The sequence below is a fragment of the Ictidomys tridecemlineatus genome, chromosome 11 (assembly GCF_052094955.1).
Source record: "Ictidomys tridecemlineatus isolate mIctTri1 chromosome 11, mIctTri1.hap1, whole genome shotgun sequence".
In the NCBI taxonomy this organism is placed as follows: domain Eukaryota; kingdom Metazoa; phylum Chordata; class Mammalia; order Rodentia; family Sciuridae; genus Ictidomys; species Ictidomys tridecemlineatus.
Window position 1 is genome coordinate 126,500,819 of NC_135487.1, and position 25,461 is coordinate 126,526,279.

The 25,461-nt window shown below is 46.3% G+C and overlaps 2 protein-coding genes and 1 pseudogene across 2 annotated transcripts; 1 reads left to right on the top strand and 2 right to left on the bottom strand.

Moving 5' to 3' along the window:
- Positions 1 to 83: 83 nt before the first annotated feature.
- On the bottom strand, positions 84 to 25,341 carry Pmf1 (polyamine modulated factor 1). Its single transcript, XM_005331379.5, has 5 exons — positions 25,146 to 25,341; positions 4,292 to 4,397; positions 3,198 to 3,298; positions 1,362 to 1,557; positions 84 to 570 (listed from the first exon to the last, which is right to left on the bottom strand). Exons 1-5 carry the CDS (start codon positions 25,301 to 25,303, stop codon positions 517 to 519), a joined length of 615 nt encoding a protein of 204 aa, XP_005331436.1. The 5' UTR covers positions 25,304 to 25,341; the 3' UTR covers positions 84 to 516.
- Positions 5,650 to 10,225, bottom strand: LOC120890581 (frataxin, mitochondrial; the record flags this gene model as incomplete). Its single annotated transcript, XM_040287704.2, has 2 exons — positions 5,650 to 5,880; positions 9,464 to 10,225. A coding segment is annotated over one exon (471 nt), but the record flags the coding sequence as incomplete, so codon positions are not given.
- Positions 20,240 to 21,721, top strand: LOC101964404 (growth arrest-specific protein 7 pseudogene; annotated as a pseudogene).
- Positions 25,342 to 25,461: the final 120 nt, after the last annotated feature.

The window sequence follows — 25,461 nt, forward strand, 5'->3', positions numbered from 1 at the left end:
AAACCCTTGCCTGAGGCTGGAGCTTGGGGATCCAGAAGTGGTCTCGGCCCAACAGACGCCGGGCAAGGAAGCATCCTCACAGATTACAGTGCAGAGGAGGATGTTTATTTACGGATGTGGGGAGAACATGGCAAGCGACCTTGGGCTGGCCAGCAAGGGGACAATCAGTGAAATTGAAAACACATTCCCTAAGGGAGGGGGTGGTAGGGTGCAGAGCAGCCTGCAGGAGAGCGCTGGGGGTGGTGCTGGCCCGCACCTGAAGGAGAAAGAGTTGGGCCCAGACTCCACGTTGGGCCACCATCTCTGGGCAGAAGGGAGGAGTCTGAAGGTAGTACATGTGACCCAGGGGGAGCCTCACAGCACTGCAGCAGTGGGGCTTGCTCGGGCCTGATCCTCCATCACTGCCTGGAGATTGGCACCATTTCAGCTGTCCTCAAAGGCAGCCCGCCCAGGCGCAGCATGCGGACCACAGCCCTCGACCTTGACTGCCCTCTGCTCTCAGCCACAGGCTCCGCCTCACTCTGGCTCCCTCAGAACCGCCACCAGTTCCCGCTGTTCTCCATGCAGAGCCTGAAATCAGCAGGAGAGAATAGCTTCATAGGCTATGAGGAAACCAAGCCCTTTCTCTTCTGAGCTGAACTGGGGCGTGGGTTTCCCCCAGGGCCATGTGACTCATCACTGGCCCAGGAAGGCGCATTAGGACAAAGATAGGCAGGAAGTCTACCACTCACGGGTACTGATGGCGGGCTGGGTACCAAGGACACCTAGGCTAGGCCTCCCCAGGGCAGAGTTCATTTTCTTTTTTGGTACTGGAAATTTAACCCAGAGGCAATTTGTCACTGGCCCACATCCCCATTACTTTTTGTTTTTTGTTTTTATTTTTTATAATTTCTTTAACTTTTTTGAGCCAATAAGAAACCCCATTTCATCGCCTGCCAGCTGTGTCAGCCAGCTTGATCACTCTACCCTTTCTATCCTTAAGTCACTTGGGCCACTTTCAAAAATTAAGTTCATCTTCAAAGGACATATACTGTTGCTGGAGAATGAGTTCCAGATGTACTGAGGGCTCTAGAAGTCATGCCAGTGTGCACATTTTGAAGATACTGTCTATGTTCCCAGGGAGAAGTACAATGACCATTTCCTGGGACACACTTCTGCCCTCTCTGGGCCTCAGCCGTGGCAGCAGGGAATCAGCCCATCTGCTATGGTGGGAGAGCCTGCTGCACACATCCAAGCAGAAGTGATGAGTGACTCTACCACCATAGGAGGCCCCTCCTGCCTCTGGGGTCCCTTATGTTGGAAGGGGATCTCTGAGGGCCTATCAGGGATGAAGGGGAAAGCAGACAGGGCTGGACACTTGCCTGCCAGGCCTGCTGCCGGGCCTGGACCTGCAGCTGCAACTCCTCCAACTGCTTACGCCCAGCCAGGATGGCATCGGCCAGCTCTCTGTTCTTGGCCTCCTGTTTCTGCACATGGCACCGCAAGGTGTCCCGTTGCTGCAGGAAGTAGGGTGCCATGGTGCTGCACAGGTCTTTCTCTGGGATCCCACTGGGGCGCCTGAAGGGCCACGTGGGGGACAGAGAGGGAGGGACAATGTGTGGGAGGGTTCTACTTCTAAACCAAATCACTGATGTTCCCACCCCAGTCCCAAGTTGGGCTGGCTCCCTAGATCTCTCCCTCTTACTTTCCAAGCCCTGCTCCTGATGGGAACACCGCCTGCCCCAGGCCCGCTGCCACCAGCCTTCCACCCCACACTCCACATTCTCCTCTCTCCCACACACTCCCTCATCTTCAGGTCTAGAGGTGACTTCCCAGCCTCTGCCGCTGTCCTTGTGAACATGTGTCCTGCTTGTGTATCACCCTATCAGGCTGGGAGCTGGAGAGATGGGGTTGTGACAGGATGAGACTTCCCAGTGGGGTGGCTCTGGAGAGAGGACCCAGACCTTGAGGCTGGATGATGTGAGAAGACAAGGAGAGAGGGTCTAAGGAGGCAAGATCACACAGGGAGCAGGCACCACTGTAGGTTCTTCTAAAAATTCTTTTTTTTGTTTTGCTACTTGAGATTGAACCCATGGGTGCTTAACCACTGAGCCACATAACCCCCCAGCCCTTTTTATTTTGAGATAGGGTCTTGCTTTGTTGCTGAAGCTGGCCTTGAACTTGTAGAGCCACTGAAATTCTAGGCATGTGCCACCATATGGCTTAAAAATTCTTTTTTAGTTGTAAAATTTCATTCTTTTAAGAATTAAGGGGCTGGGGATGTGGCTCAAGCGGTAGCGTGTTCACCTGGCATGTGTGCCGCCCGGGTTCGAATCTCAGCACCACATGTAAACAAAGATGTTGTGTCCGCCGAAAACTAAAGAATAAATATTAAAAAATTCTCTCTCTTAAAAAAAAAAAAAAAAAAGAATTAAGGTCACGGGCTGGGGTTGTACCTTAGAGGTAGAGTGCTTGCCTGGCATGTGTGAGGCTCTGGGTTCAATCCTCAGCACCACAAAAATAAATAAGTAAAAGAAATAAAAGTGTTGTGTCCGTCTACAACTAAAAAAATATTAAAAAAAAAAAAAAAAAAGTAAGGTCACAAAGCGCAAGAATGGCATCTCTCCCCTCTGGCCTGAGGTCCTGTGAGGGCAGAGGTAGTGAAAGCCTGCGTGGTCTTGACGGCCTCTCTCTCCACTCTGCGCCCAAGGCCTTACTTCTTCCTCCGGTTCATGGCACTCCAGGCTGCCAAGCTGCCCACTGAACTGTCACTTGCAGAGTGTCACTTGTTCACTGCCACATCACTGGCTTCTAAAACAGTATTTAGCGTGTAGTAGGTGCACCCTAAATGTGTGTTGAATAAACCAATGACTCAAAGCCAGTGCCTGGCCAGCCTAACCTACATAAAATTCCCAATTTCACTGCTCGGTGTCCTCTGTCCCTCCCCTCCTTCCTCCCACAGGCCCAACAAGCCCTGAAATGACCTCTCAAAGGCCTCTTCAGTCCGACCTCCAAACCACTTCCCTCCTGAACCCCTGGATAACATGCACTTGCCCTGAGGCTCTCCTCCCAGGAGGGAACTCCGCATTTCAACTGTTTTTGGTTATTGTTTGGTGTTGTCCCTGTCAAAGGGTCCTCTCTCAGGGCTATATAGAGCCCAGTGTCTCAGAGTCTCCTACCAGAAGCTGAAGTGCGGTCCCTTCCCGCTCCTTTCTCACCAGGCTGGTTCTGTGCAGTCTTTGCCTTCTTCCACAATTTTATCCAAGGAATTCAAGACAGCTTCTAGGTTCCCTTCTTTTTTAATTTCTGAAATTTCCTCCTGAAGAGAAAGGAGGAAAAAACTGTAATGATACTAGATAAGCCCAGAGTAGAAATACACTAAATTCTGGCTAATTTCTGGCCCCCCCCAACCCCCGTGATACTGGGGATTGAACCCAGGGGTGCTATACCACCAAGCTACGTCCCCAGTCTTTTTGAGACAGTGTCTTTCTAAGTTGCTGAGGCTGGCCTCGAACTTGTGATTCTCCTGCTTTATCCTCCCCAGCTACCGGGATTACTGAAGTGTACCATCATGCCTGGCTAACATGTAACATTTATACTTATGAAAATAAAGTATAGGGGCTGGGGTGGTGGCTCAGCACAGTGCTCATCTAGCACATGTAAGGCACTGGGTTCGATGCTCAGCACCACATAAAAAATAAATATTTTGTGTCTGACTACAACTTTATATATATATATATATATTAAAAAAAGGAAATAAAATATAATATGGCAAACATTTAGAAAGAACGTGCAGCAAGCCTCTCTCTCTGCCTTCATTTCTGGGGGCTAGACACTGCCTGTGTTCACTCTCAGCACCTGTCCCGATTCCTCACACTGTGGTGCTAACAGGGCCATCCTCGACTCTCTAGAGGCACTGCAGTTACTTAAAGACATGAATGGAATCATAGCCTTTTTTTGATTCACAGTGGTATTGTTTATTAGGTGGCTTCTTCTGGGCAAGGCCTTGGCCCAAAAGCTGAAGATGAACCTGACCCTGTCCTGCCCTTGCGGAGCACACATGGCCCAGTAAGGCAGACAACATATAAACACATAATTACAATACAGCACAATAAGAGAAAGGGGCATTTAAGATACCCACATTCTTTGGAGGAGGGGGGGTGACTGGCACTGCAGCCTGCTGTGCACAGAGGGTGGCTGAAGGGGCTGAGAAGACAGAGGGGCAAAGAGTAGGGTCACTGCCCCCAGAGGACTAACAATCTAGAGATAAAAACCTAAGCTAATGGTATCTTCTGGGCCTCTTGTCACTCACCCGGATAGATGTCTCCAGTTGAGTTATAAATCTGTCATAGATTCGCTGTGTCATCTCAGGCTGCAACTGGTAGAAGCGCTTATAACAGTCCGTGAATCTCTGGTAGCTGGCAGGAAGAAGAGAAGTCAAAGGTAGGGAGGGTCAAGTGCACAGCCAGTCATCAAGCTGCCCGGGCACCTCTGCTTCTCATCATAGGACTCAAGCTTTATCTGCTTCATGGCCTTATTGCTAATGACAATAAATGCAAATCTCTCATCAGCAGCTCACATCATAGGATGCTTCAATCCCACCACCAGTGCCCCACTTGGCTTCCCCATTTTTTCTCAGCAGAGCCCTCACTGAGTTCAGGGAGTTACTTCTTAAAGAGACTTATGATGAGCCAGGCTCAAAGGCAACATACTTATTATCCCAGGAAACTCAGAAGGCTGAGGCAGGAGGATTACAAGTTTGAGGTCAGTCTGGGAAAGTTATCAAGATCCTGTCCAAAAACAGAGGTTATGGCAATAGCTCAGTGGTAGTACATCCCTAGATTCAATCCCGAGGACTTTGGGGGGAAAAGAGGGTCATCGTAAGCCAGGATTGGTGGCATGTACTTGTACTTGGGAGGCTGAGGGAGGAGGATCACCTTAAGCCCAGGAGTTCAAGACTCATCTGGATACTAGGCACAGTGGTACACACCTGTAATCTTAGCAGCTCAGGAGACTGAGACAGGAGGATACAAGTTCAAGGCCAGCCTCAGCAACATAGAGAGGCCCTAAGCAACTTAATGAGACTCTGTCTCAAATTTAAAGAAAACATTTAGAAAGGGCTGTGGATGCAGCTCAGTGGTGAGGTGCCCCTGGGTTAAGTCACCAGTTCAAAAAAAAAAAAATTAGACCTGAAGTATATAGTGAGATCGTCTTAAAAAGAAAAAAAGTGAGCCATGATTCATCTAGCTATGGTTATTTACCCTTACTGTGCATAAAATTAGCAAGAAAGTGATCTGTTATAATAATAGATCACTGCCCTCTGTCAGTTAGCAACCTCCCAGGTGAGGCTGATGCTGCTGGTCTAGGGATGATACTCTGAGAATCTCTGGTCATTCCAGTCCCCCTGAACACCAGCCTTAGCAACTTAGTGAGACCCTGTCTCAAAATAAAAAGGGCTGGGGATGTAGCTCAATTGTAAAGCACCCCTGGGTTTAATCCCCAGTACTGGGGGGGGGGAAGGAAAACTTTTTTTTTTTTTAAATTCATGGAGTACCTGCTATATACTGATTGCCCACTAGGTACTGGGAATTGCCCTTCTGTAAGTGCCAGTTGAAAGGGCAAAATGGAGAGATATCAGCAAACAGAGGCTCACATGACTGTGGCACTTACCACTGTGGAGAGTGGTTTATGGGCCAGAGTTATGGTGCTTCATTCTTTAAGGTGAGGAGGAGGTGTTGGTTTCTTGTGAAGCAACGTTTAAGTGAACTTCAGAATGTGTCTAAGCCAACCAAGAGCACTCAAGCACACAACAGCTTGCACTTAGACTCTACTGGGGGTCAGGATGCTCCTCAATCGTGTGGATCAGTCTGGTGGACCACTGGATAAACATGGCACAGGCACCTGCAGCAGGATACAGGGTCCCATCCCCATTTAGGGAATCACTGCTGGTTCTACCTTTCTCACAGCTCCCTGGGCCTCCCCACCCAAGACCCACAGTTTTGGAAATAGGTGGTGAGAAAGAGCAGTGTCATGCTAAAGTAAGCTCAGAGTAGCTTACAAGAGGACTCATGCCTCAGCAACTTACTGAGGCCCTAAGTGACTCAGCAAGACCCTGTCTCTAAATAAAATACAAAAAGATCTGGGGCTCAGTGGTAAAGCTCTTGCCCAGCAGGTGCGAGGCACTGGTTTGATCCTCAGCACCACATAAAATAAATAAAAGTATTGTGTGCATCACAACTAAAATATACTCTAAAAAAAAAGAGCCGGGGATGTGCCTCAACGGTTAAGCAACCCTGGGTTCAATTCCCAGTACCAAACAAAACAAAAACAAACAAAAACAAGGAAACTTACCACCCCCTAAATACTACTTCCTAATCATTCTACTGCACTGTATTTGCTTCTGAGGTTATTTATATGTTGTCTCTGTGTGACAGAAATGCTATACAAAGATATACTGTCCATTTCTTCCCAACTCTATTTGGTAATGCCAAATTGGTAGCTTAGGAAAATGTATACTTTGAAATTGGCAAATCAGGGCTTACTTTTAGAGAGTTGGCTTTAAACACCTACCAGCATACTTTTGGGTCACAGGGATAGCCTCTTACCTTTTTCAATGGTAAACATTTCATATTAGCACACCTTGGAGGCTAAGATTGAGTAAAAAGGACAATTCAAAGGGTAGATACTGGGCTCAGTGACAGAGCACTTTCCTAGCATGCATGAGGCCCTGGGTTCAATTCTCAGCACTGCATTTAAATAAATAAAACAAAGGTCCATTGATTAAAAAAAAAAAAAAAAAAAAGATGCTGGGCATCCTTTCAATCCTCCGTAGAATCCCAGAGACCTTGTTTTTGTTGCTGGCCCCACCAGCCACAGAGTCTGTGGTTAAAGGGAGGAATGTGAAGGGACACATGATCCTTGACCAAGCTGGGCTGGAACTGAAACCGGGTAATTGTGGCTTGAACGCCAGAAACCCTTTTCCTTCTCCCAGCCCACTCTGGAGGCAGACAGTCCAAGCAGGGCACATCTCTACTCAGCTTAGGTAGACAGAGCCCAGGGCAAGGGTGACCACTGCTGTTTGTGAACTCTCCTGCAGCCTCCTTATGGTTTAAGAATTAGTGAAAGTGGTCCTGGGGCTGCCCCATGGTAGAGTGCTCTCTAGTATGGAGGCCTGGGCTCAGTCCCTGCACCACAAAAATTAATGAAAGTAGAGGACCCCAGAACCATGCACATTCTTCAGATACGCAAGATGGGAATTTATGTTAAATAGGACCATGTGGCTTAACCAAAGAGGAAAGCCAGACTGGACACCAATGTCCATGAGTACAAGAGGAAGCTGTTTCCTTCTTTGAATGCCAATGCAGATTTGGAAGCGGTTTGAATGCCCTGAGGATTTACTAAAAAATACTCAGGGAGAAGCAAAAAGTGATATGTTTTAGAAAACATTCATGACCATTTGTTCCCCAATTTTAATTTTCTCTTTTCATACAAGTGATAACACCCCTGTGGCTAGGGATGTCCTCTGCAACATCACTGGGATCTCCAAGGTGTCCAGAGCCGTGTTAGATTCACAGTAGCACATAACACACTTCCTTCTCAGAATGGGTGACTGAGACGGAGGAAAGGCCTCAGCTGTCTGGCCCTGGGCCTGCCCAATCCAGCCACCTCTCCCACCCTGGGCCCCAAGTCCAGGGACTGGACTGCTTGGACAGAAGAGTCCTTCCCAGTCTGTCAATGCTCCCCTTAACCTTGTGACAGAACAGGCTCCTGGCCCTGGCTTTCTGAGCTTACACAGAGGCTACCAAGCTGTGCCCTGGAAAGTGCGCTGGCTCTGAGGACAGACTTTGCCTGGGTTCAAATTCTACCTCTATCACTCATCAGCTGAGTGACCTTGGACAACTTATTTACCTCCATAAGCCTCAAGTTTTCTCCTCAGTCAAATCGGGATAATAACTGCATCTATATTTCACAAAATTACCCTAAGAATTAAATAAAAGGTTAATGAGGTCACATATATAAAGTCCTTTTTTTTTTTTTTGTACCAGGGATTGAAAAAAGAGGTGCTTAACCATGGAGCCATGTCCCCAGCCCTTTTTAATATTTTTTATTTTTTAATTATTTTGGGGGGGGAGGTACCAAGGATTGAACTCAAAGGTACTTGACAACTGAGCCACATTCTCAGCCCTATTTTGTATTTTATGTAGAAACAGAGCCTCACTGAGTGCTTAGTGCCTTGCTGTTACTGAGGCTGGCTTTGAACTCAGGATCCTCCTGTCTCAGCCTCCTGAGCTGCTGAGGTTATAGGTGTATGCCACCATGCCCAGCTATGTAAAGTACTTAGTGTAGTGCCTAGCACACTGAGTGTTCCTCATTAGCTATAGTTGCCAGTACTAGGCTACAGAACAGTTCACACCACCCCTCAGAGGTATATGTCAAAAATTTGGCTGCTCAAAGCTGAGAAGTCTTCTTCCTCTGGAAGGCAGGTGATGAGTAAATGTGTCCTGGTTGCAACTGCAAATGAAGAAACCACTCAAGCAGTAGAAACCAGGGTCCAAGCAGGGCACATCTCTACTCAGCTTAAGTAGACAGACTGGATCTGTCACCACTAAAGAGCAGAGGTTAAATTGTGCCCCCCCACCAACACACACAAAAGACTTTTCTTTTTCTTTTTTCTCAGGATTTTAGGGATTAAATCCAGGGCCTCATATATACCAGCCAGACAAGTGCTCCACCACTGAGTCCAAAAAGATCAATAAAAGGAATTTATTATTATTATTATTATTATTTTAAATATTTATTTTTTAGTTTTAGGTGGGCACAATATCTTTATTTTGCTTTTATGTGGTGCTGAGAATCAAACCCAGTGCCGCATGCATGCTAGGTGAGCACACTACCACGTGAGCCACAACCCCAGCCCTGGAACTTTTATTATTTTAAAAAATATTTTTAGTTGTAGATGGACACAATACCTTTATTTATTTATTTTATGTGGTGCTGAGAATGAAATTCAGTGTCTCACACGTACTAAGCAAGTGCTCCACCACTGATCTATAACCCCAGGTCTGAAAGTAACTTTTAAAAACCATGCTATTAGCTGCATACAGTGGTACAATCTATAATCCCAGCAACTCCGGAGGCTGAGGTGGGAGGATCATAAGTCTGAGGCTAGCCTGGGAAACATTTTTTAAAATTTTTTAATTAATTTTATTTTATTTTTTACTCAACTAGAGAACAACTTTTCATTTCTCTGGTTGTACATGACATAGAAAGAATCACACCATTTGTGCAATCGTACCCTTACATAGGGTAATAATGTCTGTCTCATTCTACCATCCCCCCCTCCTCTGTTCAATCCAAAGTTCCTCCATTCTTCCCTTGCCACCCCCCATTTTTGATCAGCATACACTTATCAGAGAAAACATTTGGCCCTTGTTTTGGGGGGATTGATTTACTTTGCTTCGCATTATATTCTCTGTCTATTTACCTGTAAATGCCATAATTTCATTCTTTAAGGCTGAGTAATATTCCGTTGTGTATATATACCACAGTTTCTTTATCCACTCATTTTTTTTGTTTTGTTGTTGTTGTTGTTTTGACTATAGAAATTAAATCAGATCCTGCAGGCAAGGTGGGAGGTGACATTTCTTTTCAGAGTTGTCTTCAAAAGTAGGAATGGAAAACAAAACAAAACAAAAAGACAACCTGCACTCAGTTGCAAAAGGAAGCTGGGGTCTTGGCCTGACAGCTGTTAAGGTCTTTATGAGAGGGCAGCCATTCAAGTGCCTTTTCCAGAATAGACCACGGAAGACAAGTCCAGTTCAGTTTTTAAGGCTTTAGTCAGCTCTGTGGCCAGCAGCTCGTGGAGGGACACACCATCGTGGGAGTACACCCAGCTTTTCCCAGTCCAGTCGTAGCGCTTGGGTCCACTGGAGGGAGATGATAACCAGATTTGCTTGTTTGGGGTCTGCTTGTTGATTACATAGGTTCCTAGATCTCCACCCAGTTTAACTGTTAGGACACCACTCCCAAAGGAGACGTCATAGTCCTTCAGTGTACAGGGCTTGTCTGCAAGGTCTTCAAAAAACTCTGGCAAGGCGTCCAGTGTTTCCTCTGCTAGTCTTTCATAGGCGGTTTCGTCTAGAGAGCCCAGGTTGCCGGAAGTTCCTGAGTTCCTCAAAGGCATCAAATAGACACTCTGCTTTTTGACATTCAGAATCTGGTTGAGGTAGTGGAGGTTCAAACTGGCTCAGCCGGGCGCACAGGCCGCCACAGTCCACAGTGGCGGCTGCAAAACCAGGCGAGCTCCTCCAGGCAGGGGGCCGGAGGACACCGACCAGAGCAGGAGGCCAGCGGCCGCGCGGCGCCCAAACGTCCACATTTTATCCACTCATTTACTGAAGGGCATCTAGATTGTTATCATTGTTTAGCTATTGTAATTGAGCTGCTAAAAACATTGACAGCCTGGGAAACTTTGCAAGACCCTTCTCAAAATAAAAAATAAAAGGGGCTGGGGATGTAGCTCAGTGGTAGAGCTTCCCTGGGTTCAATTCCTAGTACCACAATAAATAAAAAATGATATAAGATATAAATAAATAAACACCCCAAATTGCTGAGTTTTTTTTTTTTGAGAGAGAGATTCTTATTGTTTTGCCCAGGCTGGTCAAATGATCCTTCTGCCTCAGTCTCCCAAGCAGCTGGGACTATAGGCACATGCCACTATGCCCAGTGTCACATTAAGAGTTTCAAAATTGACATGACCATACTAAATTGATTTTAAATTACTATTTTCTCATAAACATTACACAATGTCAGAAAACTTCATTGTTTTTGAACTCAATAAGAAAACATTTCAACCACTGCACTAAAAAGAACTAAGAACTCACTATAGGGGGTCCGGATACAGCCCAGTGGTATAGCACGTGCTTAGCATGAATGAGGCCCTGGTTCAATCTCCAGAACCATAAAACAAAAACAAAAACAACTCACTGTAAATTATCACAGAAGTTTGACTTTTATAAAATTAAAATTTGAAATATAGGTGTAGACAAGTCCTGGTGGTTCAGTCTGCTGGCTTACATATGCAGATGATGTAAAGGACACTATGGAAAGACAAACTGGGCGCAGACAAGTGAACACATGTTGGGCAGGATCACAGTGCACACAGCACCAAAGGAGCCAAAGCTTGCCGTTGTCCCTGGTGCCCAACTCAATATCTGTTTTACAGGTTGCCCACAAGAGGGCAGCAGTGACTGGTACTCCCTGTTCCCCTGTTCCCCACCACCAAACCACCTAAAGACTAGAGAGAGAGGCCACTGAGTTATCTGTCAAGACAGATTCCAGCTGTGTGGCATACAAGCGACCGACAGACACTCCTGCTCTTTATCCTCCCCACTCCACCTGCTAACTGCAGTTGCCCTGTTCCATTAAATAAACGTTTCTGTTTGGGCTTTTTCCTCTCCCCTTTCTCAGTTCTATGTATACTGGACAGCCCCAGGACCGAAAAAGGGAGAAAAGACAAGAGAAACGTGAAAAAAAAAAAAAAAAAAAAGAATCTCCAGGGGGCTGGGGATGTGGCTCAAGCGGTAGCGCGCTCGCCTGGCATGCGTGCAGCCTGGGTTCGATCCTCAGCACCACATACAAACAAAGATGTTGTGTCTGCCGAAAACTAAAAAATAAATATTAAAATTCTCTCTCCACCCCCTAAAAAAAAATCTCCAGATCAGGGATTCAAGATGAATAAATATTAAATAAAGTTATCTCTTGCCATGTGCTGTGGTGCATGTCTGTAATCCCAGCAGCTCAGGAGACTCAGGCAGGAGGATCACAAGTTCAAAGTCAACCTCAGCAGCTTAGCGAGGACCTAAGCAACTTAGTGAGGCCCTGTTTCAAAATAAAATTTTAAATAGAGCTGGGGAGCGCTGGGGTTGTGGCTCAGCGATAGAGCGCTCACCTCGCTTGCCCGAGACCCTGGGTTCGATCCTCAGAACCACATAAAAATAAATAAGTGAAATAAAGTGTGTCCAACTACAACTAAAAAATAAATATTAAAAAAAGGGGGGGCTGGGATATGGCTCAGTGGTTAAGCATCCCTGGGCTCAATCCCCGGTACCACAACCTCCCCCAGAACAAACAAACAAAAAAGTTATCTTTTGCTAGGTGCAGTGGCACACATCTATAATCCCAGCAAGTCAGGAGGCTGAGTTAAGAGAAGAGCAATTTCCAGGTTAGTCTGGGGAACTCAGCAAGATATTGTCTAAAAATAAAAATGGCTGGAGATGTAGCTCAGTGTTGCAGTTCTTGCCTAGCATGCATGAGGCCCTGGATTCTATCCTCAGTAACTAACAAACTAACACACACCCAAAATTATCTTTCATTTTTATTTGTTTTTTTAGTACTTAACCATTGAGCCACATCCCCAGCCCTTTTTATTTTTTATTTTGAGGTAGAGTTTCACTAAGTAGCTTAGGGCCTCACTAAGTTTCTGAGGCTGCCTTCAAACTTGTGATCCTCCTGCCTCAGCCTCCCAAATTACTGGTATTAAAGGAAAGCACCACTGTGGTGGCACATACCTGTAGCTCCAGTGACTCAGGAGGCTGAGGTGGTAGGGTGAGGCAGAAGGATCACAAATTCAAGGTCAGCCTCAACAACTTAGTGAGACCCTGTCTCAAAATAAAAAGAGCTGGGGATGTAGTTCAGTGATAAAGTACCCCAGGTTCAATCACAACAACAACAATCTTTTCAGTGACAGAGTACTTGCCTACCATGTGTAAGGCCCTCAGTTTGATCCTAGGCACCATGGAAAATAAAATAAAATGAAAATTGTTCTTTATTTGTGTGTTTGTAGTGCTGGGGATGGAACCAAGGACCTTGCTCATGCTAGGCAAGCCATTTATCACTTAGCTACATCCCAAGCCCAAAAAATTAATCCTAACTATGTCATTAGGTTATTTGGTCTCTTAAGTTTATTTAACTTTTATTGTTTATATGCTGCCATTGGAAACTGCTGGAAAATATAAATTAAGAATCTGAAATTGGGATATTTTCCCGAAGGAAAAAACCTTCTGATTTGATCAATATTAACATGAAGACAAAAAGTACCATCAAGATAATTATATTCATTTGATAAATACTTACCAAGCACATAGCAGGCCAAGCATGGTGGTGCAAATACAAAGATGAGAAAGTGTGATCCCTGCCCTCACAGAGGGTATAGCAGTAATCTTACAAATGTTTACTGAGAACTGACTGGTTCCAGGCCCTGGTCTAAGCACTCTCCATGGAGTAACTCACTGAATCCTCACAAGAACACTGTGAGGTGGGTTCTATTATCATCATCCCCATTGCTCAGGTGAGTAAGCTATGGTGGAGAGGAGACTGCCCAAGGTCACACAGCTGGCATATGATGAAGCCAGTAGAAACAGACACAGCCTGCATGCTGCAGGGCATGGAGGGACCCTACACAAGAGTCTAACTGAATCATGATGGAAGAGCTGGAAACGGGTTTGAAGCAGGGATGACTTGGGTCGCTATGTGAGGGTGGTTTCAGAAGGCATTTTGAGCTGAAATGTCAGTAGCCTGAGAAGGCAGAGACAGCAGAGATAAAGCTGGGTGGTCTGGAGACAGGCTGGAAGCACACACCACACTGGTGAGTCACACCCAGACATCAGGAACCAAGCCCTACCACCAGCCTGCAGCATCTGCACAAAGAGGGCAAGGTATTTCTGTGGCACTGAGAGAGTTTATGTATTAAAATCACTCTTTTTCCATGGAAGAACTGTTTCCTATGAACACCAACAATCTTCGCCACTAGCTTTATCCCTTTTTTTCTTTTTCTTCGTTTTTTTGCAGTGCTCGTGATTAAACCCAAGGCCTCATACCAGACAAAAGCTCTACCACTCAGCGACACCCCAGCCGGTTTGCCACCATGTTAAAACTCAACCAGTTCTTGGACAAACTCAATTGGCTCTTTCCTTGGTCACTGTCAGATGAATGCGTTAAGTCACTTTACACAAATCATAGCCTGCACAGCACATCTCTGGTCAGAAGGCTGAGCAAGAAGGATATGGGCTGGACCAGGATGGCACCTAAGAACTTAAGAACTGTCAATCATCTCTTGCTCCCTCAGCCCTCATGGGACCAACATTCCTGGGGCACAGGTGCCCAGCTACCCTAGGTACCTATGGCGACCCAGCTTTTCTCTGAAGTTTTCTCTAACTAATCTTCATCCTGAGTCCCACTTACAACACCTCTAACCAACTGCCTCTTAGGCAGGTCCCAATTTGTAACACAACACAGAAAAGGAGCACCCTCACCTTCTTGCTGTAGCTAAAGAGGTGAATGGCTATTTTCAGAAGGCCCAGGAGACTGTAAGGACAGAAAAGACGACTTTATCTTCAAATAACAGGCAGAGGTTGTAAGTGGTAGACTCCAACCAGGCCTCATTTCTACATTCTAAAGCTGAGAGAACAGATTTGGCAGCCTCTGCCTCAGAAGATGCCTCAACAGAACACTGGAGCATGGGTTCCCAGGATCTGACAGTCCAGTATGGCTGATAATCTTCCAGGCACTCTGGAGTACATCATAGGATTTGCCTTCCCATTGAAGCTAATATTTACATTTAAAATATGCTGAGTTGTGGGGGAAATCAATGTGGGTTTTAAAATAGCCCTTTGGATACCTGACATGTAACTAAACCAGAATTTACTATGTGTAGATTCCTGCCCCAGGTATAAGGACTTTGTCCTTGAGACTGAAGAATGATTATTAATTTACTTAACTATGTATTTGTGTATGCATATACCTATCCATCTATCTACTTACTTATGGTACTAGGCATTGTATTGCTGAATTACATCCCCAGCCCTTTTAATTTTTTTTTTTTGAGACAGGATCTCACTAAATTGTTCAGGTTGGCCTAGAACTTATGATTTTCCTCCTCAGCCTCCCAAGCAGCTGTGATTATAGGCATGCACCACCACAGGCAGCAAGATTAAAGACTTTAAATTCTTTAACTTAATGACTTGGGGTGGGGGACTGAGGTCAAGTATTTGTATACATCTTAAAAGTTTGTATTCAAACCTGTCATGAGGGCACACACCTGTAATCAAAGAGGCTCTGGAGGCTGAGGCAGGAGGATTGCAAATTCGAGGCCAGCCTCAGCAACTTAGCAAGGCCCTAAGCAACTTAGTGCCTCAAAATAAAAAGGGCTGGATATGTGTCTCAATGGTAAAGCCCTTCTGGGTTCAAAAAAAAAAAAATCATACTCAATATGACATTTACTGGGCATTGTCTATGTGGAAATCAACCATAAGTTCCTATTTAGCCAAATGAAGGCAAGGATGTTTTAGTGAGCAGCAAGTAGAAAGAAAAAGGTGGCAGGGACAGGGGCAGAGTAGCAGTACTAAATGAAGAAGAACCTTTCTGCAGGCATATGTCCACACTGGCATGTAAGTGTTCATCCTCTGTACTCCCAAGGCCTTGGCGTGTAGCTGCAGAGACAGGAAAGGGCCAAGGAGTGAATGGCCTTGTATGCTGGGCTAAGGAGCCTGCATCTGATTGTGAAAGCAGTTCTGAACCAGTTAGACATGTTATGCAGAAGGACATGCTCAAATCTGAGCTGCAGACTGGAGAGACGGGGGCAAGACTAAGGGTGGAAGGCTGGTTTGGGAACTGATGCAACGATCTAGTGAGAGAATTCAAGCAGTGATGGTGGGAGCTGGAAAGGAGGAGCCTGAAGAAAGGCTGGGACCAGCAGGGCTAGGAGGCTGACTGGAAAGGAGCAGGAGGGGTCAATGAGGACTACCAAATCTCTGACTAGAGAATGAGTGGACAGTACTTCCTACAACCATGTAAGGGATCACGAGAAGAGAGGAAGGAGAAATCATGCTGAGCTTGATGATTCTGTGGGACACTAAGTGGAGATTTCCAATAGTAAATAGATGTCTAAAACTGAGTAGAGATATGGCTTGGGAACCCTCATTTATCTCAAAACTATTTGTTTGAGTGTCTCCTATGTGCTAGCACCATGAAAAAAAGCAATGAATAGAGGATGATAAACATGACTGAAAAGATCCTGCCCTCAAGAATCTTACATTTTATGCAGGCAAGATGGACCACAGCTATAATTTGGGCTTGAATGTCTCCCAAAGACCCATGTGTTGAAGGCTGGAATTCTTAGAAGGTGGGGCCTAGTGGAAGTAAGTTAGGTCACTGGAGGCATGACCTTGAAGGGGATATTGGGACCCTGTCCCTTCCTCTTCCTTTTCTTCCAGAATGCAATAGATGAGCAGCTTCCTCCAACACAGGCTCTTGCTATGGTGTGTGCCACCTCCCTACAAGCCCAAAGCAATGGAGCCATTCCATCATGAACTGAAATTCCCAAATTATGAGCCAAAATAAACCTTTCCAGGCTGGGGTGGTGGCTAGGTATTAGAGCGCTCACCTAGCAGATGTGAGGTAAGGTTTGATTTTCAGCATCGTGTATAAATAAATGACTAAAATAAAGGTCCATCAACATTTAAAAAAAAAAATTGGGCTGAGGATGTAGCTCAAGTGGTAGCGCGCTTGCCTAGCGTGCATGCGGCTCGGGTTTGATCCTCAGCACCGCATACAAACAAAGATGTTGTGTCCGCCGAGAACTAAGAAAAAATAAATAAATGTTAAAATTCTCTCTCTCTCTGTCCCACTCTTTTTTTTTTAAAGAGAGAGTGAGAGAGGAGAGAGAGAGAGAGAGAGAGAGAGAGAGAGAGAGAGAGAAAGAGAGAGAATTTTTAATATTTATTTTTCAGTTCTCGGCGGACACAACATCTTTGTTGGTATGTGGTGCTGAGGATCGAACCCGGGCCGCACGCATGCCAGGCGAGCGGGCTACTGCTTGAGCCACATCCCCAGGCCCCCACTCTCTCTTTAAAAAAAAAAATTTAAATAAACAAAATAAACCTTTCCTCTTATGAAGATGATTTATCTCAGATATTTATTACAGTGACAGAAAGCAGAAGTCCTTGACAAAGAACTTTAAAACTCTGCTGAAAGACAATCTGACTAAATGGATAGATTTAGTCAGCATTTTTCGTCACTGTGACTAAAAACTTGACAAGCAAAATTGTAGAGGAGAAAACGTTTACTTGGGGGCTCACAGTTTCAGAAGTTTCAATATATACAGGAGGTCCCACTCCTAGGGGCTAGAGGTGAGGCTGACATCCTGGCGGAAGAGTATGGGGTAGGGAAGCAGCTACATGATGATCCGAAAGCAGAGAGAGATCTCCACTTGCTAAATACACATAGCCCAAAGCCACGCCTCCAATGACCCACCTCCTTCAGCCACACTCCACCTGCCTCCAGTCACCACTAGTTAACCCCATGAGGGGATTAATTCATTGATTGGGTTAAGGCTCTCACAACCCAATCATTTCCTCTCTGAAGCCTCTTGCATTGTCTCACATGTGGGCTTTTGGTGGACACCTCAAACCATAACAGATATATCATGTTTGTGGCTGAATAATGCCATTGTAGAGATACCAGTTGCTGAGGGCCATTGTCAAGTAGGAATGACGCATCGAAATTTCCTTGCCAAGTGTACCCCATGCTGCTTAGAGGACATTCGATGGGACATTGCATGCATGCTTTAATAAAGTGACCTTGCTCAAGGACCAAGGCGGATCCGGGTTTAGAGCTGATCAGGTTTGAGGAAGTAACCGGCTCCTTGAGTTTAAGGCGTTGCCAGTATAAGACAATGGGTTTTAGGGAAGTTGGAGGTTGAAGATTATTGCTGGGATTAGGGTGTTCCTGCTGCTTGTTCCGTTGAGTCCTCCTGAGATTAAAATGGGATTTGGAGATAGCCTCGTGGAGTAGGTGAATTGGGCAGACGGAGAACAAGATTGCCCCTGGACCTGTGTGGAGGCGGTGTGAGAGCAGGAATAAAGAATTGCTGTTTGAACCTACAAAGGTGTGTGGTGGCTCCTGATTCTGGTGCCAAGCCGAGACCTTGGCAACCAGTCCTGCCAAAATTGATCTATGACTCAGTATAATCCCAACCAAATTTACAGCTGAAATTTTTTCCTCCAATACTGGGGATTGGACCCAGGGTGCTCTACCACAGAGCAACACCCTTAGTCCCTTTTTTCATGTTTTATTTTTATTTAATTAATTAATTTATTTTGCATTGCTGGGATTTAACCTATGGCTTCACACACCCTGGCCAACCTATATTCCCTTACTTACTCCATGCTTTTTTTTTTTTTTTTGAGACCCCAGGTAGGCCTCAAACTTGTACTCCCCCTGCTTCAGCTTCCTGAGTAACTAGGATCATAGGTGTGTGCCACTGTGCTCAACCAGCTGAATGTTTTGAGAAAACAAAAAATTCATTTTTAAGTTAAAAAAAAATGAGGGGGTGTTAAGGACCTTTATTTTTATTTATTTATTTATATGCAGTGCTGAGAAATGAACCCAGCATCTCACACTTGCTAGGCAAGCGCTCTACCACTGAGCCACAACCCCATCCCTCATTCTAAAGTTTAGGCAAAAATCAATCAATCAATCAAGATTCTTAACTAGAAGGCCCAATTTTAAAGAGAACAGAGGGGACTTGCTGTATTAGACATAAGGTTTCCTGCAAGGGCCTGGTTTTAAGACGCCATACTGTGCTACATACCTATAATTACCATTACTTAGGAGGAGGAGGAAGAAGGATCCCAAGTTCAAGGGCAACTTAGTGAGATCCTATCTCAAAATAAAATTTAAAAAGTGCTGCAGACCTAACTCAGAGATAAAGCACTGCTGGGTTCAACCCTAGTATCAGGAGGAGTGGGGAACCACATGCAGTGGCAAGACACAAGCAAATGGATCAGTGGGGTGAAAAAGAGACCCAGGACACAGTAGATTGGGAGGCAAACATCTAACATCAAGCAATGGAATGAACTCTTTAGTTGATCATTGGGGAGAAACTAGAAAAAGTAGACTGGCTTGAGACTACTATCTTATACCTTAATCTAGACAATGATTTAAAGAAAAGAATAAAATAACAAAATAGATAATAGAAGATTTGAACACTGTTAGAATAAAAATTGAATTATTTTTATAAGGCCCTAACAATAACAATACATAAAAATTAAAGGTTAAAGGAGGAATCTTCTAGTTATGTATGATAACAAAACTATCACAAAAGACTGGCACAACCACAGATGGCACAAAGGCTCCTGCTACCTTGCACAGAAAAACTTCTAAAAGGACATCTGACTAGCAACTGTTTTCAGATTTGGACTGCATTATCTTTGTTACTGATCTTTTTTTTTTTTTTTTTTTTAAAGAGAGAGTGAGAGAGAGGGGGACAGAGAGAGAGAGAGAGAATTTTAACATTTATTTATTTTTTCTTAGTTCTCGGAGGACACAACATCTTTTTTGGTATGTGGTGCTGCTGAGGATCGAACCTGGGCCGCACGCATGCTAGGCGAGCGCGATACCGCTTGAGCCACCTCCCCAGCCCCTGATCTTTTTTTTTGTTTGTTTGTTTTTAACTGAGGGTTGAACCTACGGCCTCTGCACATGCTAGGAAAGTACTATCTACTAATGAACTGCTTATTTTATTTTGAGACAGGGTCTCACTAAGTTAACCAGGTTGGCTTTGAACCTATAATCCTCATGTCTCAGCCCCACAAATAAGTAGGATAACAGGTGTATGCCACCAGGCTTGGTTAGCAATCTTATTATTAATCCTTATGGCTGAGAGTTACTCTATCAAAATTACTGTATCAAATATCAAATTTATATTTAGGGCTGGGCAGGAGGGTGGGTAAAACTGGAACGGAAGTTCACTCCCTTCACTCTCTTCAGGAGTTCATCCATTGTCCTTGGTCGGTGAGCCTTCTGGGTCCTGCAGTGTGGCAGAGCTTACAGAAACCAGAGCCTGGATCTGTGAGTTTGCAGCTAGGCGAGTTTCTGGAAACCTTCAGGGACACTTTAAATCTACAGAGTAGAAACTATTCTGCTTCAGATCCACACGGCTAGATGGGAAGACACACAAACAAAATGAAAAAAAAGGGAATAAAGTGCTCCAAACAAACTAAGCTGCTCCCATAAGAGAATCCATCGAAGAAATGTCAGAGAAGGAGTTCAGGATGTATTAGTAAAACTGTTCTACGACTTAAAGAATTATATAAGAGAGCAGGCACAGGAGTTAAGCAGTAAAATAACAGATTCGCTTCAGGAGATGAAAGATCACTTCTGTGAAGATATATTAGAGGTCCTGAAAAGAAATAGAGAAGAAATCCTTGAAGTGAAGGAATCACTAAACCAACTTAAAAGTTCAATGGAAAGTATCACCAACAGACAAGACCATTTGGAAGATAGAACCTCAGGCAATGAAGACAAAATATATAATCTTGAAAATAAAGTTGACCCCACAGAGAAGATGATAAATTGCGTGACATTCCCTCACCCAGACACCATGCCTGAACAGCAACTGCTAAAGCCAACCGAGTGGAGCTACTGTGACTACTTTGGGACTGATAAGAAGGATCCCCAAGGCAATGGCACGGTGGCTGGGTTGGAATTGCTGCTCCAAAAGCAACTGAAAGGCAAACAAACATGAAAGAAATGTCTGAATTCGTCCGAGAGAGGAGAAAGATTGAAGAAAAATATGCAAAGAACTTGGCTAAGCTCTCTCAGAACTCCTTGGCTGCACAGGAGGAAGGCTCCTTGGGAGAAGCCTGGGCCCAGGTGAAGAAGAATCTGGCAGATGAAGCAGAAGTTCATATCAAGTTCTCTGCCAAGCTTAACAGCGAGGTAGAGAAGCCCCTAATGAACTTTCGTGAGAACTTCAAGAAAGACATGAAAAAGTGTGACCACCATATCGCTGACCTTCGCAAGCAGCTCGCCAGCCGCCATGCATCGGTGGAGAAGGCCCAGAAAGCCCTCACAGAGCAGCAGAGAGACCTGGAGATGAAGACCCAGCAACTGGAGATCAAGCTGAGCAACAAGACAGAGGAGGACATCAAGAAGGCCCGGAGAAAGTCCACACAGGCTGGCGATGACCTCATGCGCTGTGTGGACCTCTACAGCCAGGCACAGTCCAAGTGGTTTGAAGAGATGGTGACCACCACTTTGGAGCTGGAGCGGCTGGAGATATCTGGCAACATCTGTATCAGTACACACAGCTGTAGCATGAGACAGACATGTTCAACCAAAGCACAGTACAGCCTGTGGACCAACTGCTTCGAAAAGTGGACCCGGCCAAAGACAGAGAGCTGTGGGTCAGAGAGCACAAAATGGGCAACATTCGCCCCGTGGACATGAAGATCTAGACACACCTGTGCGGCCCTGAGGGTCCTGCCCAGGAGAGGGGCTGGGGGTCCCATGGAGAGGGGGTGGTGGCTCCCGCTGGGTGAAGCTGCCCTCCCACCCACTCTCCTGTCCACTGAGGAGAGAGGAGAGAGCTGGCAGTTCCAGAAGGGTGATCTGGATGGCTCAGCTGGGGAATCCCAAATATTCCCAGGCTAAGAAGACAGACCTGCAACCCCGCCCTTGTCTCTAAGACTGAAGCCCCTCCAAACCCCGTGATGTGCTTGTTGCTCTGAGAACAAACTGAAGCTGAAACTTTGTGGTCCCTGCTGAGTTCCATAGGGGTGGCTGTCACATACTTGTGCCCTTGGATGCCCCAAAGCCCATCCTCCAGCTGGTCCCTTTATCTCTGGGGCTTTGAAGATCAGGGAAGGGCTGTCTCTGCCTCTAAGCCAATGTTAAGAACAGAATCATGGATAGAAGGCGTTGTTAGCTCAGCCTGCACCTAGAATCCTTTACGGCCCTTTCTCTATTTTTTTCATTGCATTCTGGGAGCCCAAATCTGGCTTTTCTTGGCCACTTTTCATTCCCATGGGTCTTGGGAAGGCCTGTTTTCTGTCTTCCCTGACCAACCCTGCCCAGGGAGGTCAGGATGGAACTAACTCATTCAGCAAATTAGCCCCAATGCATGATAAGGTTTGGACTGCTGTCCCTTGTATGAGCACTGCAGACTCTCTCTTTGCTATCCAGGCGTGTCCTGCCACCTGAGTCTCCAGCTCCTCTGAACTTTCCAGAGCCCTGCACCAAACCCTCGCTTGGTGCTAGCACCTCCTTTCCCTCTGTCCATCTTCCCTGGAGAAGCCTGAGCCAAGTGACTCGGGAAACTTTTCAGCACTACCCCTGGGTTCAGCCCACCACTTTCTTTCTCTACTACAGCAAACACCATCTACCCCATCTTAGCCTAGAGAATCAGCCTGAGGAGGCTGGGAGAAAAAATTGACAAAGAACAGCTTCTAGCCAGAAACCCCTGCTCTGAGAGCCCATCTTTCTTCATCTTTCCCACTGATGGCTTTCCGCTTGACCCTTCCATCTCCCATGGGGGCAGAATTCTACGAGCACAATTCACGGATCTTTCCCTCCGTTTCACATTGCTTATAATGGACGTTAATCTTGAATCCTTCAGCATCTCTTCCATTGAATTAGAATGGCTTTCTCATAGTTTATTTTAGAAAGATCTTCAATATACTAAAGCAAACCAGATCTTGTCAAAAAAAAAAAAAAACAACAAATATCAAATTTATGTGCCCAGCACAGTGGTGAATATTTACAATCTCAGAGGTTAGGGGGGCTGAGGTAGGAGGATTTCAAGTTTAAAGCCAGCCTCAGCAACTAGCAAGGCTCTAAGCAACTTAGCAAGACCCTGTCTCTAAACAAAAAATAATAAGGGCTGGGGATTTTGGCTCAGTGGTTAAGCACCCCGGGTTCCATCCCTGGTACAAAAAAAAAAAAAAAAGTCTATGTAATCCTCCTCTGTTTGTCATTTGGGTTATTTGGGTTGATTAAAAAAAAAAAACACTGGAGCTGAGCAAGATGGCATATGCCTGTGATCCTAAAGACTCAGGAGACTAAGGCAGAGGATCACAAGTTCAAGGACAGCCTCAGCAACTTAGGCCCTAAGCAACTTAGCAAGACCCTGTCAGAGTTATGCAAAATATAACAATGAGATACCCTGGTTTTATACCTGTCAGAATCATAAATGATAAATATGAAAATGATGGATGCCCAGTGATGGTAAGGATGTGGAGGACAGGAACATCTTTTCTGGAAAGCAGTCAGACAAAACACAGGTATTTATTTATATATCTCAGAGAAATCCTAGCACTAGTCCAAAAGGGATAGACAAGGTGATTAACCTGCCATCATTTGTGGAGGAGGGAGTTACAGACAACCAGGTGTCCATAATAAGGAATAGGTAAGTGGGAGGTATACACCATGGGAGGACAACTAGCACTGGGAAGCTACAAACCCTAGGTACTTACAGACATGGTTGGGACTTTAAAATGATATGTGTGGGAAAAAAACCCACAATATCATTCATATAAATTTAAAACATACACAGACAAAAAAGACAACATACTGGGCCAGGAATGCAGCTTAAGTGGTAGAAAGGGTGCTGTGCATATGTGAGGACCTGGATTTGATCCCAGGACCAAAAACAAAACAAAACAAAAAAACCCACCATAGTCTTACCCTGACCCCTTTCCTCATTGCTCTCTATCCCTTTTCCCTGATATATACATTCCAGGAGGAATGTCCATTCCAGGAGGGTGGGGACCTTGTTCATCTCTATTACTGCTATATATCCAGCAACTAGAACAGAGCCTGAGATGCTGTTGATAGTCAATAAATATTTGTATCATGAGTAAATGAAGAACACATAGCCAACAAAAGTGAGCCTTTGAGGAAAGAAGAGGGCAAGAATGAGAGGGGGAAAATAAATAAAGGACATAAAATGATGGTATGCCATTATTGGACCATAAAAATAATTACAAACTATTTCATCAAATTCATTATTATGGCAAATTACGCACGGACTGGTAAGGTTTCCACCTGCCTGGCCAGCCTCCCTACTTTACTTTTCCTTGCTGCAGCCAGGAACACCCCGCCAGTTCCTAAAATACCTATCACCTCCTGCTCTTTGCAGAACCTACCCCTTTGCCTTTATTGCTTTTTCTGGTTTTTCAAAAAGCTAGCTTCATCTGGACATTCAAGTTTCTACTTGATGTACTGATTAGCAACCAAAACCAGAAGAAACTTCTGGGAGAATGGGCAAGACAGGAACCTGACTGCAGGAGCACTGAGAGGGAAATGAAAAGATCCAACGAACTCTCGTGAATATTAGCAGGGACTGTGCACTTCTGCACTGTCCGCTGTCCCCAGAGCAGGCTCCCCTCACTCTATCCCTGTTCGGGATCTTACCAAGCTTTTGGTCATCTCGTTTGTTTCTACTTGTTGCCTGTAAACCCAGGCGGAGGTCGTGACTGCTCTACCGTGTACCTGGTACCCACAGAGGAGGCGCTTCCGGACGCTGGGTTGAGCGGGGACACCCGCACAGCCACCCAGGAGCAGTGAGTCCTGAACAGCGGAGGAGGGAGACCATCTGTCCTGGAGATGGGCTTGGGGTCTCACTGCTGCCCGGGGCGGGGCTGAACTCCAGGGGCCCCGTGAGCCTCCTGTCTGGGCCTCCTGAGTAGCCGGGACAAGTACAGGCCACCAAGCCCAGGCCCAAAACGTGAGGCCCGTGAACGGGGCCGGTGCGGCCAGAGCCGGACGGAGGGGACGAGGCCAGGCCGGGCTCCGGGGAGCTGGGAACCGGCTCGGCGCCGCAGTGCAGGGGCGGGGCGCCAGGGCACAGCCTCCCTTTAAAGCGCCCAGTACTGTCCACACGAGGCCGAGGTCGAGGCGGACGCGGTTCGGTTGCGCCGCACGTCGGGTCCTCGACCCCGTGATTCCTCCGCGGCCGGCGCCGTCCGGGGCGCTCAGTCCGAGGCAGCGCGGTCGCCGATCGCTGAGGAACCAGGGGGCAGTGGGCCGCTGAGCCCAGCTCACTGGGGCCGGGGCTCGCACCCCATCTAGCGGCAAAGGCCTCTTCCTTCGAGCCGCTTGTGGACAAAACCGGGCTTTCCGGCGGGCCCACGGCAGGTCACCTCGGGTGGTAAACGTCACCCGACTCCTCCCGGCTCGGGAGCGGACCGGGCAGCACCAGCGCGGCCGCCCCGCCCCGCCCGGGAGCCCGCGCCGCCCACCCTCCGCCCGCCCGAAACCGCGGGAATTGCACTCGGGCGAGGACCAAGCTCGGAACTGCTGCTCTCCCTCATCATCCTCCACCTTACCTCCCGGCGGCGACCAGCTTCTGGAGAAAAGTGTCCACCGTGGTGTCAAGGAGCTTCACCCGCGAAATGGTAGTGCCAGGTGACACGGACTCGGAAGACGACCCCTCAGACCTTTTTACCTCAGCCGCAGCCAGATGGGCGCTACCGGCTTCCGCCATGTTGAAGTCGAACCGCCAAAGCGAACTGGTCCTGCCGCCCCACCCACCTGGGCCCCCGATTGGGTGCTTCCGCACGGGACGCCTCCGATTGGGCGCGGCAGAACGTCTGTCACCGAGCCGCAGGGGGCGGAGCACCTACAAGTCCGAGGGCGGGGAAA